Raw genomic sequence first — 14,495 nt, forward strand, 5'->3', positions numbered from 1 at the left:
AAGTTGGCACTCATTAATTATCCAAACATTGACTAATAATATGTCAATCATCATATGAATAATCCTAAGACATAACCTATATTGCTCAAGTTGCATATGTTTAACAAAAAAACAAAGACATTGCTCAAGTTGTTACTTCTTAAGAAGATCAATTGCATATTGTTTTTTCATATTTAATGGTGCTTGATAGAAGATGCGAAGCTTATGTTCTTCCGCCATGAGAATAGTAGCAACCTCTAAAGCTTCGGATGGAGAAATGCCATCTAACTTCATCACCTCGTCCAATACCTTGTTCACCTTTTCATCCATCCTTTGCTCCCTTTCTTCCGCTTTAGACCATGCACTAGCCATAGTCCCGAGATTAACATTGATACTTTCAAATATCTTCCCAAAATTGTTGGAACAATCACGGAGGGAGGCCACCAAATCATCATCATCATTCCTACACAAACTCTTCAAATTTACCTTGTTCTTTCCTTTCACCTTAGTCTCCTTTGCCTTTATAGAGGGTTTTCCGGATTGAGTAGTAGAATCACTTGCGGAAGAATGAATTGTAGAAGCCTTCACTTTTGCCATTTTTGAAGGAGTTATATGATCATCCTCTATCTTCATGGGGCGTTTTCCGGATTGACTTGTAGAAGAATAAGTGTCCGAATGAGTAGAATTCACATCATCTTCTTCATCACTCTGGACATTGAATGGTTGCTATAGCATCAACAAACGACTCACTTGCATCTCCGGTAGCTTTGTCTTTTGCGTATATCTCCGCAAGAGTTTCATAGTGAATGAATGGAACTCCAAACAACCCTTTAGCTTTCTTATGAGTCTGCCATATAAGAGAATGCAACAAGTCAAAACATGAAAATCAGAATTGAACCAAGCAACTATAACCACACATACTGTAGCAGAGTGCTTCAGCAGCAGTACATACTAGATTCTGAGATATAAACTTTCTGCTTATCCTACATATTCCCATATCGCTGCAAAAACTAAAAATTCAAAAACAAAGACAGCTTAATAATTTTAAAATAAATACAGCTTATAAAAAAAAAGTAATAGAATCACACCGTCAAGTGATCATCAACAAGATACAATTACTCCATCTACAATGAATAAATCCCAACCAAACTTTGACAAAGTTGTTAATCACATTGTGAACCAATCTGTTTCAAACAACTCAGAATTGCAAAATCATAAAATCAACTTAAAACAGTAAATTAATAAATCAACTTCTTCAATGTTTGGGCTGAATATGCTAGTTTCAGTAAAGTTATGGAGGATTCACGGGTGCAAACTAGACAAGGGACTGCTATGTTCAAGGTAACTCAAAAACTCAAATCAGTGAAGATGGACTTCGAGAACCTGAACTATCAGTTATCCCCTCCCCTATCACCTATTCCCCTCCCTGCCCCCTTCCCTTACACACACTGCTTCTCTCCCTACTTCTCTCATATTCACTATGAGCAGCAATTCTCTCAGGTCATATGAACTGTCCAGCAGCAGTTCTAAAGTGTAATTGAAAAAAATGAACAAAGAGGAATGAAATAGCAGTTCATACCTTCACCCATTCATCGTACACGACCTTGTCTACTTGCAACAATTTCTTTTCAGCATCCCATCCAAATCCTGAGGTGGATAACATTTCTGCAAATGCACTATATTTCTCCGACCAATGCTTGATCCTCGACTCAATGTGGGGAACCGCTCTCAAGCCACAATTAGGAAGTACACCATTGATCATCTCTTCCAACTTATTCATGTAACCATTCTTAAACCCATTCTCACACTTCCACTTCGGATCGCAACTCAACTCATGCAAATATCTTATTAGAACCGCATCTTCTTCATACGTCCAATACCTTTTATTTTTACCTCTTCCTCGATTGCTAGCCTCCATCCTAAGCAAATTAGAAACAACATAACACAGAGTAGAAATAATAGAAGACAAATTAGAAATAAACAGAACATAAGGCAGATTAGAAATAAACAGAACAAAAAGGCAGATTCAAATTGGCAGTGGCTTCAAAATGCACAAAAACAAAAAAAAAAATGCATCTATATATATAATATAATCGAAGGTAAAAAAAATCATACATTTTTTGCTATTGACCATGTCTACCTCTCGCCCTCCAATCATTAAACATATCTTGGGCTAATTTGTTTCTAAAATTGGTCCAATGATCTGAAGTAGCAACACTTGTAATAAATTCCCTTTCATCATCGGAATCACTTTCGGAATCATCATCGGATTCATTCAATTCATCTTCGTTTATATCATCGGTAGGCATGAATTTTCTAAGTAGATTATGCAATAAGCAACAAGCCATCACGATACGTCCATGAGTTCTTATAGGGAAAAATGAAGGACTTCTAAGAATACTCCATCTTCCTTTAAGTAGGCCAAAACATCTCTCAATCACATTTCGCGCCCTAGCATGTTTCATGTTATAGAACTCCTCGGCACTTTCGGGTTGTCGATCCGTCCATTCTTTTAAATGGTATCTTTGACCTCTATATGGAGCAAGAAAACCCTCACAATTCGTATATCCCGCATCAACCAAATAATAATTACCTTCAAAGTTATTAAAGGAAAGGATTACTACCTACCAAAACTAACAAAACTTATACATTCACAAAAGAATGAGCTTCACTTACCTCGAGTTACCCTAAAACTGTTTGGTCTAGAGAGAGCATTGCGAAGTACACGCATATCATGGGCCGAACCTTCCCAACCAGGAAGAACATAAATAAATTGCAAATTGGGTGCACAAACACCCAATACATTCATAGCAATTGTTCCTTTTCTTGTTCTATACTTTGGTCGTTCTTGTGAAGGCACATTTACATTAATGTAAGTCCCATCTAATGCCCCTAAACAATTCTACAAAAATAAGAAAAAATATTACTTACATACAATCAAAAATAAGAAAATCCTAGCAAAATTTAGGGGCTTAAAAAAGACCAATACCTTGAAAAATTTCCACCTTTCATCTTCACAATCATCCAATATTGGTGTGGGATTGTAAAGTAATACTTCATGTAATTTGAGAAGAGCCCTTAGACAAAAGTAAAATTGTCGGCTCACGGTTTCTCCACTTCTAAAGAAATATTGTCCAATAGACCTATTCTTCTTATGGTGAGCCAACGTGTATAAAAACATGGCTACGATATCTTGAAGTGACATATTTTTTGTTCCACTCAAACCCCCAATGTCTCTAAGCATCTCACAAATAATATTGAAAGTTCTTCTATTAACGCGAAGCTCACTCTTGCATTTCACATCACTCTCTTTATAAAGCCCTCTCAAAACTAACATTCGTAGCAACTTTTTGTTTCTTTTTCTTTCTTTCAATTGAACACCCTTTATTGTAACAACACACATCATATGCCACATCCAATACATCATCAAAATAATAATAATCATTGAAATAACTAGTTGTATTTGTTTTAGCTTTTTCTTCCTTGTGGAACGCATAAGTCGGGGCATTGTAGAAATCTTGAAAAACTAGTCCAAAAAAATATACAATAGTATCAATATACACTAGTATCACAAATAACATCAAAATAATAAACTCCTTATTCAGAGTTGGAAATCAGATTTTGACTAAGCTCTCTGCTCATATGAACTGTCTAGCAGCAAAACTATAGATTGGCCTTCAATAGCATTCAGTTTTGCATTACAGTCTTCAGAAAAAAAAAAAGAAAAAAAAAAAAAAAAAAAGAGCAGCAGATTCAAGGCAGTCTAGAGACAAACTACTTGATGGGAATAAGCTACCAAAGGATTAGAGCTAATACAACACATCCAATACATCCACATGAACATTATACAATATACATCAACCCAATTTCTCAAGATTGTTGGAATCATCTAAACAAATTACAATGTCTCAAAATTTATAATAACCAAATCATTATTATTATTTTGGCAGCAAATCAATAATATAATGGAGAAAATAAAAATATGAATACAAATTACCCTTCATGTAGTATTCAGAGACTAACTGCCTTCAACCTAAGACGATAAAAGCCATTCAAGATTGGCCACTACCTAAGTTCCTCAGCAATCAGTTTATGATGACAAGGAAAGTTCTGCTTCAAAACCCCTTCCAAAGTTCCAAGTATCATAAGTTCAAAACTTGCATTTATTCGATTTCACGTGTCATGGCGATTGTATTCTACTCATGTCAAAGCAATTACAGGCAATAATAACCAACAATTACAAGCAATAATAGCAATATATACCATCAAATTGGGGAAACCACAAAATAGCCAACAATTACATGCAATAATAGTAATATATACAATCAAATTTAGCAAAATATCAACGAAAGAGAAGAGAAAACTTCAATCGAACAAGCAAATAAGGAATTCAAATCAGAAAGCGAAATTGATATCATATAAACCCTAGTAATTGAATAAGCGAAATTAAAGAATTTGCCGTACTTGAGATTGTAGATTTCTGTAGATTTTAGGTAGAAAATTGAAAATTTTGCAGCGAAATAAGGAGAATTGCAATTTTCATAGGAAAATTTTCAGAAAAAATGTCGAAGGAGGTTGGGAATTCTCAGGAGAAGGGTTGGATGACAGGAGAGAGGAGAGAGAAAACTTTGTTTTCTTTTGTTACAGTAAGGAAAGGTATTTGTTTCCCTTTGCTTTCCTCTGGAAACAAAATGATGGAAAGGGTTAGAGCCAAGAAACGGTTTTTGTTTCTTTACCCATTAAACAAACACAATGTAAAGGAAACGGTAACAGATTCCGTTTCCAACTCTATCAAAAACCCATACCAAACACCCCCTAACATTCACCGCAGCGTTTACAGTTCCCGACGACTACAATGACCACGGAATTCCAAATTTAGGGACAAAGGCAGCATTTCAGGTGTTTATGGTTGCGGATGTGGCCGGGATATGCAGCTCCATGATGGTGCTCTTTTGCCTGCTTTGGTTTCTTACATGTGAGGACATGGAAGAAGAAGTAAAGCTTGTAGATATGACCATCAAATTGCTACAAATATCGTTTTATGCAACCCTGGTTGCTTTCATGACTGGCGTATATGTAACCTCAATCTCCGACACTCCTTGGTTGGCTATCTTCACTTGCGTCCTTTGCTCCTTACTTATCTTGCTCATGAGAAGGCGTCATGTCAAGATTATCAGTTTCGCATTGTGTGCATTGCCTTTCTTGCTGTATCGTGTTATTCCTTACTATTTCAAACGGTACTCAAAAAAGCACACTCTTTGTCAACCACGAAGTCGTGCCGCCGGCCATAATGGAGACCAACAGCAACCATCAAGCTAAGAAAATTTGTTTCATCTTCTTGAACTGATCATACTACTGCTACAAATCTACTATATTATTCCTATTAAGCGTGCATGGCAACACTGTTATGGATGGGTGTATGCTTGTAATTCTTAATATTAGATGTCGTGTATCATTTTAATTTAATACCAAACTACCTTGTGTATTACGTGAGTTGTGAAATTGTTTTAAGTTTAATGCAATTTTAATGCTGATTCATACTTGTATTAAACTTGTATATTTCATCACTTGATATAAAACAAAGTATCTCTTTGAGTTATGACAGTACGTGGTAATGCAAATCGGAAGAAGTTATTACCGAGCTACCTAGAGAGCTGTCGTTCTCATGATGATGACACACAAAAACAGGCCAAGCTATAGATTGCATGCAAGTGAGCGAGCGATAGCTCGGTTACACACAAAGTTGCGGCAAGGCCGAGCTATAGCTCGCAAAAGAGCGCGCAATAGCTCGGTTGCACACAAAGTTGCAGCAAGGCCTAGCTATCGCTTGCTAGCTATAGCTCACAAGAGAGTGAGCGATAGCTCGGTTGCACACAAAGTTGCGGCAAGGCCGAGCTATAGCTCAAAGGCGAGCGAGCGATAGCTCGAGTGCATGCGTGTGTGCGGTAGGACTGAGCTATCCTGCGAGCAATAGCTCGACTGCTTGTGTACGTGTGGAGTAGTGTAAGACAAGATAATTCTTTGATTTTCTTTTCTTGTTTACTCATATATATTATATATACCCTTCTTAGCCCCCAAATTAAGATATACAGTTTCGTTATCTTTGAAACCCTAAATACATAAACACAAACCAACCCTTTGAGATATGAACACTTTTTGTAGCAATTCCATCCTTCGAGTTCGGGTACACGAATTATGGAGGAATTTTGTTAACATTGGAGGTGTGCGTCATCAAGAAACCTGTACCGGCGGTGGCGAATTTTGCTTATAATTGTAGATTCTGTTCTCAGCAAAAGTGTATTATTGAGATATTCAATCAAGTATTTTTCCATTCATCTTCTTTATATTATTATCGAAATCGACAAGTATTTTTCCAACAATATCTTGGCCCTATAATGAATTATATAGGATAGAATTACGAATTATATTAGATGGAAACATGTGTTTAAATTGTAAATGTGTACGCTTTTTAGTAGGTAGTAAATAAATGAAAAAAAAGAAAGAAAAAATACAATAAAAGAAAAGGTTTATTTTAATTATTTTTAAAAATAAGGATATTTTGGATTTTAACACCACACAAATGTATGAAAATGTTTTTTAACACCCTCCAAAAAAAAAATTTTATATTAACACCACAACAAATTTTAAATATTGGAAGTTACCACCAGTTAACGATTTTTGTGACGGAAAAATGACGTGGGTCCCACAATTTGGTTTTAACTCCAACTTTTCACCCAATAAAACACGAACCTTCTTCCTTCATTGAATTCTCACCAACCATCTTCATTGAATTTTCTCTGAACCACCATTGATTTCGCATTGTAACCTAAATTGTGTGGCTGAGTAGTGCAGTGTAGGAGGGAGCTGTCAACATTGGTGAAGATTAGGTCAGCAGGGTTTCGTCACCAATCTTCATGAACTAGAAAAGGGCGAATGTTGGTGGAATCTGAGAGCAAAGAAGGTAATTTTTTTTTTTTTTTTACTTTTGATAGCAATTTCGTCTGTTACTGGTGCTTTATTGATGTCAAAATTGCAATATTGGGCTAAATTAGGGTCAATTTTGGCAACAAAGTAGAAAACCCTTAAAAAATCAATTTCTGCAATTGACTATGCGACTTAGGTTAATTGGAGTGCTTAATTGCAATTAGAGATTAAATAAAGTGGTTTATTGTTTATTAACTGTGCATGTGTGATCTGTTTATTAGTTTATGTTACTGAGCACCTAAATTGGGTTTCAATTGTTAATAAATGTTGGAATTGGAGCTTTGTACTGTATGTTTGGTTCTTGTGTTGGATTTGTTTATTCGTAATGTGCATATATTGATACATGGATTTTAATATGGTAGATAATGGGTGACAATGACAGTATGGTTGACATCTACCTTAGGGTGGGAGGTGATTTTGTCCCTAAAAGATTTAGCAAAGACAGATAGCTGATGTGTTGGTGTGGTGGTTGGTGTTACTGGAAGAGGAAAGTCCAGGTTTCTTAGCTGGATGTGAATTTGATCAGAACAGCTGCAATTCATGGTTTTGTTAGTGGTGATATGGCTGTGCCTATGCATTACAGGTGTTGGTATAGGCAGAAGGGCAAAACCTTTAACACTGGGAAAAGGGAACTAGTTAACAATGAAGAGGTTAAGGGCCTTTTAGAGACAGTAAATGCAGAGGGGTATGTTGAAGTTTTTGTAACAGCAGAAGCTCCTACTAAGCCCATAAAGGAGGCCCAACCCAATCCACCATAGACAAATAAAAAGGGTAAAAAGGGCAAGAAAGTAGGAAGTTTAACTATTGTGAGTGTTAGGAGGAGCCCTAGGTTTAATAAGGTAGTCTTTGAACATAGGGAGGAGAGTCCACCAAGGGATATATTTCTCACAAAGAAAGAGAAAGAGAAGGTAGCAGAATTAGGAGCTTCTAGTTTTGCAAATACAGAGGTGAAGTTGAAAGGGAAAACCTCAGCTAAGGCTAAGGTCTTGAGTTTTGATGATGAGGAAGATGATGGAGGTGAAGGATCTGGTTATTTAAGTTCTGATTTGAGTGATGAGGGCCAGGATTGGGAACCTGATGAAGAAGAATATGATGAAGAGGATGAGGAATGGTATATTGAAGGGTCAAAGGAGATCTTGGACAAGGTGAACAAGAGCCTTAGGAAAGTTTTTTGGGGAGTGAAATAGATGAGGGAGTTGGTAAAGATAAGAGCGCAGAGTTGAGGGATGACTCGGATGTTGGAAAACTGCAGGTGAATCCAGAGACTGGTGGTGATTCAGATGATTCAAGGAGTTTGTGTGGATCTGACGAGGAAGAGGACTCTGCTCCATGGTTTAATGCTGCTGTGGACTTTGACAACCCAATCCAGTTGAAGTTAAATCAGAAATTCAGCAATTCTTTAGTCTTAAGGAGGGCCTTAAGACTTCATGCCATTCAAAACAGGTATGAGTTCTACTACTTGCATAATGATGGTAAAAGGACTACAATTCAGTGTAGGTATAGATGTGCATGTGAGTTCAATAGCTACACCTATAGAATGTCTGCTTGTACATGTGTGGGGGGAGTAAAGTGTCATTTCAAGGTGTTTGCATCAAAACTTGTGAAGCAGCAAACTTGGCAAATAAAAACCTTGATATTAGACCACACCTGTTTCAAAGTGAAGAAGAACAAGATGCTTACTGCTGAATATATAGCAGAGAGGTATTTGGAAGAGTTTAGGAGTCCAGGTTGGAGAATTAAGGAGATTAGGGCTAGGATTTTGAATGATTTAGGAATTGAAGTGAATTATTATAAGGCATGGTTATCTAGGTGTAGGGCAAAACTGATCATATTTGGTTCAGCTAGGGAGTAGTATGCAAGGGTGTGGGATTATGGAAAAGTTGTGATGAAGTACAACCCTGGTTCTGGGTGCAATGTTGTTGTTGATGGTATTAACAGCCTAGAGACATTCTTGTTCATGAGAATGTTGATCTGTTTAAGGCCACTGAGAGATGGCTTTGCAAAAGGTTGTAGGACACTAATAGGGTTGGATGGTTGTCACCTCAAAGGTGCCTTTCCTGGGCAAATTCTGGTGGCAGTGGCTAAGGATGGGAATAACAACTTATTTCCTCTAGCTTGGGCTACAGTGGAGATAGAAAACCAAGAGACTTGGGGTTGGTTCTTGAAATCCCTTATGGCAATGTTCACACATGATCAAGGAGCTGGGCTTACCATCATGTCTGACAGGCAGAAGGTATGCTTCTGTTTCCCTTTTTAGTATTTAGGTTCAATTTTTAAGTTTCCATGTGTATGTATGTGATTGGCTTTTGACTTTGCTTTTATCTGCATTTGGTAGGGTTTAATCAAAGCAATGGTTGATGTTATTCCCAAAGCAGAACAAAGGTTTTGTATTAGGCATATTTGGGCCAACTTCAAGCTCAACTACACTGGATCAACCTTCAAGGAGCTATTTTGGAAAGCACCCAGGGCTACCACTTATGTAAGTTGGTTTGCTTATTGAAAACATAAATGCTTTTATATGCTTCATTTAACCTGAATAATGATATGCATGTTACTTATCTTGTCTGCATGGTTACTTATCTTGTCTGAATATTGGTTCATGCTTCTGTCTACATTTGTCTTTATCTATTATAAATGTCCTGCTTTTATACATGTTGTTCTGAACTGGTATGTCATTGCATATTGTCAGTTTGAGCATGAAATTTCCATGGAGTCTATCAAATTCCTTGATGAAGAGGCATATGAATATTTAGCCAACATTCCTACCAGTCATTGGTGTAGACATGCATTTACACCAAACTGCAAGTCTAACATGTTGTTAAACAACATGTGTGAGACTTTCAATGCAGTGATTAGGCCTGCCAGAGATAAACCTATCCTCACCCAAATGGAATGGATGAGGAGGTATATAATGAACACGAATAACGAAAAGTGGGAGGATTCAAAATAAATTACACACAACTTAGTCCCATATGTGAGGCATGTTCTGGCTAGGATAGACTTTGTGGCTAGGTCCTCTGTGGTGCAACCATCTAGAGGGAATACATTTGAGGTGCAGCTGAAGGATGACCAAGTCTTGGTTGATTTGGATAAGGAGACCTGCACATGTTACCATTGGAAACTCACTGGCATTCCTTGTGTTCATGCTTATGCATGCATGTTGGATATGAGGGGTGACATAGAGGCATATGTTGACCCATACTACCATGGACACATACAAGGATGCTTATGAACCAGCTATCCAACCAATGCCTGGTCCCAAGTACTAGGAGAGAGTCCAAATGAGGGAACCACTACCTCCTTCTGTTAAGGTGCAGCCTGGGAGACCTAAGAGAAAAAAAAGGAAGCTTGAGCCAGGAGAATGTTCTACTGCAGCTGGTTAAGCAAGCATAAAGAGGAAGAAGCAATGCAGCAACTGTGGAGGATTTGGGCATTATGCCAAGACCTGCAAAGCACCTGCTGCACCAGCAACAGAGCTGATAAAGTCAGCAGGCAGACCCCCCTTGAACACTCCTTGGATGGTGGAGGAGAGGAAGAAGAAAGAGTTTAGGGCTGCAAAAAAGGTAACACAATCATACCACCAAATCCCACTTTGTTTTTTATATATATGTACGTTTTTTCACTGACTTTTTAATTTTACATCCATGTCATAGAGTGCAATTGGGGCAGGACCAAACAGCATAGCAAACAAGAAGTTTCCTCAAGAGCAAGAAGGTTGCCTGGCATTAAGCAAGAAAACACAGTCACAGTCCAGGCAGCCAAGCTCAAGTCAGCCTACCTCAAGTCAGCCTTCCTCAAGTCAACCAAAAACAAAGACAAAGGCTTCCTCAAGTCAGCCTGCACCACCCACAGTTCAACAGCCATTCCAAACATGTGTTGTAACAAGGGTCAAGCTGCAAACCTTCAACAAGTTAAACCTCACCCAGTGATGCACTCCTGATTGGTTATAAAACATTGTGTCTGTTTAATATAACAACTTAGTTTTTTTATGGCCTTGATTGCCGTTTAAACAATTGGATACATTATTGTAGCTTTTGCATGGCTTTGATTGCCATTAAAACAGGTTCAAGTAAGGTTCTTTTGGCAACCTGCACTTGAAGTACTTTGATCCACTTTCAATGTAGATTTGTAATGTTTTCTTTTGTCAACTTGAAGTTTTCATGAAGTGCTTAATATGTGCATATGTGCAAGTTTAAACATTTTCAATTTAACAGCTTAGACAAGTGATAAAGAGGCTGAGTGAGATACATATATATTGGATATCTATCACTACAACAACACTCATAATATTTCATATATATAACACTAAAACCAAAGGCATTACAACAAATTATCAAATACTACATACAACTTACTATTAAACACCCCTATCCATTAGAAAAACTACAACCATTGACAAACCAATACACATGGCCATGCCCACCCAACCACAACAGTTGATTGAAGACATCTTCCTTGCATTGCCCTCCCTGTTCATTCTCTTCCTGTCAGCGTTCAAGGCCTTGCATCTCATCTTCAAACTATCAACTTCATTAAGTAGGCACCTCCTTTGGCCACTGATTTCATCAACTTCCCTTTTCAGTTCATTAACTTCACCCTTTAGCAGCTTCTTATCCAACAACAGGTTATTGATAACCCCTGTTTGCCAATAAGTTCCATCAGGTTGATCAACCCATTTGAAAGCTTTGCAGCCCCTTATTTATGTGATTGGGTCATAAAACTTATAGGATATGAACTTCTTGCCTGGATTCTCCCTTGTCCAGCTAGTGAGCTTGGCCATTGGCACACCACACTGGCATTTTTTTTCCTTAGAAGGGGAAGAGCTAACAAACGACATAATCTGCATCAATTTTAGATCAACAATCACATTTATAGATTTGTACACTAACGAATTATTATTGTCAGCAACAATTTTCAATTTTAATAACCTAATACAAAAAGCCCCAATTTCAATTTGTGAGGAACCCTAATTTTGTAATTGGGCAGTTACATACAAACATAACACAATCCAACCATCAATTCCGGTACAAAACAATTGTAAATAGTAAACGTAATCAATTTAAACTTTAATTACCAAACAAACGAACTATATTTCCAAAATTTGATTACACATTATTCGTTGTCATCGCAAGAACACACATACTTGTTTCAGCAGCTTCAATTTCTTCCTCTTCTCAAAAATCAAACAATAATTCACTGGTTATGGTTTTTGATATGCAATGCAATCTGATTCTACTCAACTCGAAGAAAGATTTGGTTACAAAACGGGATAATTGGGGGAGATTCGTGCAAAAATCGTGCATACATAGAGAGTTTATAAAAAAATATCCATTGGAGTAGGCCCCACTAACAGTTCCGTTAACGGAGACAAGATTTTGGTGGTAACTTCCAATTTTTAAATTTTTTTGTGGTGTTAAAATAAAAGTTTTTTTTAGGGGGTGTTAAAAAACATTTTCAGACATTTGTGTGGTGTTAAAATCCAAAATATCCTAAGAATAAAATAAAATTAGTCTTCCCTTGTTCCTTAATATTCTTTATGGGATATGAATAAAGGTTTTGAATGGTTTCAACTTTATTGTAAGATATTTCGAATATATATGGTTTGACTTTTCTTTTTTTCTTTTTTCTTCTTCTTTTTTTAATGCTGTCAAATACTAATAAAAAGCTTAAGGTTTTAACACGTTACAATGACAAGTTGGTAATTCTCTTATTCTCTTTAGGGGCGATATAGACATTTTTAATTACACTTTAGAAAAAAATTATAAATAAAAAATTGAAAGTATATGTATATCACACATTGATATATATGGCTAGCTACGTACAAACCTTGTGGCCAGCCATCATAGGAGCTACTTCGTTAGAGTTAAAACTCATTGTATCCCACTTGTAAGTGTCCTACATTGGAGAAAGAGGAGAGTTAGTTTCACTTTATAAGGTAGAGGAGTTCCTCCTACTATTGCCAATAGGTTTTAGTATGGAATCTCCTTAGCTTTGTTTGTAGACCAAAGTCTCCTTCATTCTCCTTGTTCGGGTTGCCCAGGCCCATTTTGTATTATCTCAAAATTTTAACAGTTAGTGTTATAGGGGTTATCAAGAGTTTTACTTTAATTGTTGTGATTATTTGATGACTTTATATTGATTAAGGTTATATTTAATTGTAGGGTATTTTTGACAAGAGTGCTTGAGGTTCTTTGTGTTTTGCTTAAGCGAGGGTCAAGGTACGTTTAAGTGGCTAGATACCTTTGAAATTGGTTGGATTGAATAGCATGTTTTGTATGATTGAATCAAATTGTTTTAAATTAAATTAAATATTATGATTCATGAAATAATCTTGAGAATTCAAGTTTAAAATAAATATGTTTGAATGGAATTAATATAATGTTTTGAATGGTTCTAATTATTTATCACGTTTAAAGGTTTGGTTTTGAAAGCATGATTGAATTGAATAAAAAGGATTTTTGAGTTAAATTACTACAAAGGATTGAATTATTGATTTAATGAATTAAAGAGGAATTATTGAATTATAATTAAAGTTTTACAAGCATGATTATGTTAATCGCACTATGCAGATTTAGTAGCTAAGACTTTAGACTCTATATGACCAAGTCTTTCCTCAAGGATAGCCTTTCAATGTAAAGATACTAACTTAGGGGGTGTGTACACTTAGGAGAGGAATTGGGTTTTTAATAGAGGAATTTATTATATTTATCACTAATATTGAATTATTGAGTTATTGAAATTGTTTTGAGAATCTTGAGAATTAACTTGAATTATGAGGTTGGAATTATAAAATATTGGAATTGGTTTTAAAAACATGTTTGCTAATAAATTGAGTTTACTTTATCTTGCACTACTTATCGTACTTAGCATATTTTGCTAATCCGTATATTTTTTTTCGTTTGACCTATTTACATAAATAAAAGAATAAAAAAGATTCAATGTATACTTCCACAATATGTAAAAAAAAAAATAATAAAAAAAAAATAATTCCTAATTCCTAACATAATTTGTGACATGCATAGTATTATGTACTACTCTATCATTATTACAATGAAGATTTTTCTTAAAAGTTTTTTGTATTTAACTTTGTATGAAAAGCTTGCCAGCAAAGATATGAAAAAATATTTTAAGTTAGTTGATTATTGAAAAAAAAATACTACATTAGGGAGAATGAATAACAGAGTGTAAAAAAGAAATCTATTTATGGATAAAATAAATATTGTTAAGATATTTTGGTTAATAAGAAGATAGAAAATGATATAAATCTGTTGGAGAAATATACTTTATATAAATATACATGTATGCGCATTTTAAAAAATCTTTTTCACTAATTATAGGCTCTTTTATAATAAAATCATTTTACGAAGTAATAACTTAGACAAATTCTTTTTTTTTTTTTTTTTTTTTTATAATTGGTATTAGATAAATAATGATAGTTATTGAAAATTACCATACATGACACGGGACCTAACCTAGTTCGGCTAATAAAACAGCCAAATAAAACAAATGATACATTTAGGAATCGTTTGGTT

At 35.7% G+C, this 14,495-nt stretch overlaps 2 protein-coding genes across 2 annotated transcripts; one reads left to right on the forward strand and one right to left on the reverse strand.

Moving 5' to 3' along the window:
* Positions 1 to 682: 682 nt before the first annotated feature.
* On the reverse strand, positions 683 to 4,495 carry LOC110691683. The gene is made up of 3 exons (XM_021868621.1): positions 4,444 to 4,495; positions 1,559 to 1,898; positions 683 to 826 (listed from the first exon to the last, which is right to left on the reverse strand). Exons 2-3 carry the CDS (start codon positions 1,895 to 1,897, stop codon positions 683 to 685), a joined length of 483 nt encoding a protein of 160 aa, XP_021724313.1. The 5' UTR covers position 1,898; positions 4,444 to 4,495.
* Positions 4,496 to 8,848: 4,353 nt separating this feature from the next.
* LOC110691684 lies at positions 8,849 to 10,892 on the forward strand. Its single transcript, XM_021868622.1, has 6 exons — positions 8,849 to 9,196; positions 9,299 to 9,442; positions 9,653 to 9,867; positions 9,958 to 10,147; positions 10,359 to 10,526; positions 10,617 to 10,892. Exons 1-6 carry the CDS (start codon positions 8,849 to 8,851, stop codon positions 10,890 to 10,892), a joined length of 1,341 nt encoding a protein of 446 aa, XP_021724314.1.
* The last annotated feature ends 3,603 nt before the right edge of the window (positions 10,893 to 14,495 follow it).

The sequence above is a fragment of the Chenopodium quinoa genome, unplaced genomic scaffold (genome assembly GCF_001683475.1).
Source record: "Chenopodium quinoa cultivar QQ74 unplaced genomic scaffold, ASM168347v1, whole genome shotgun sequence".
Taxonomy (NCBI): domain Eukaryota; kingdom Viridiplantae; phylum Streptophyta; class Magnoliopsida; order Caryophyllales; family Amaranthaceae; genus Chenopodium; species Chenopodium quinoa.

What these genes read in the sequence shown, in the direction of transcription:
- LOC110691684 (XM_021868622.1), top strand. Translation starts at nt 8,849, where the DNA reads ATGAAGTACAACCCTGGTTCTGGGTGCAATGTTGTTGTTGATGGTATT. An exon ending in ATATGAGGGGTGACATAGAG is followed by an intron (nt 10,148 to 10,358) that starts GCATATGTTGAC and finishes GCAAGCATAAAG; the next exon opens with AGGAAGAAGCAATGCAGCAA. An exon ending in AGTTTAGGGCTGCAAAAAAG is followed by an intron (nt 10,527 to 10,616) that starts GTAACACAATCA and finishes TCCATGTCATAG; the next exon opens with AGTGCAATTGGGGCAGGACC.
- LOC110691683 (XM_021868621.1), bottom strand. Translation starts at nt 1,897, where the DNA reads ATGGAGGCTAGCAATCGAGGAAGAGGTAAAAATAAAAGGTATTGGACG. An exon ending in TGTACGATGAATGGGTGAAG is followed by an intron (nt 827 to 1,558) that starts GTATGAACTGCT and finishes CTTATATGGCAG; the next exon opens with ACTCATAAGAAAGCTAAAGG.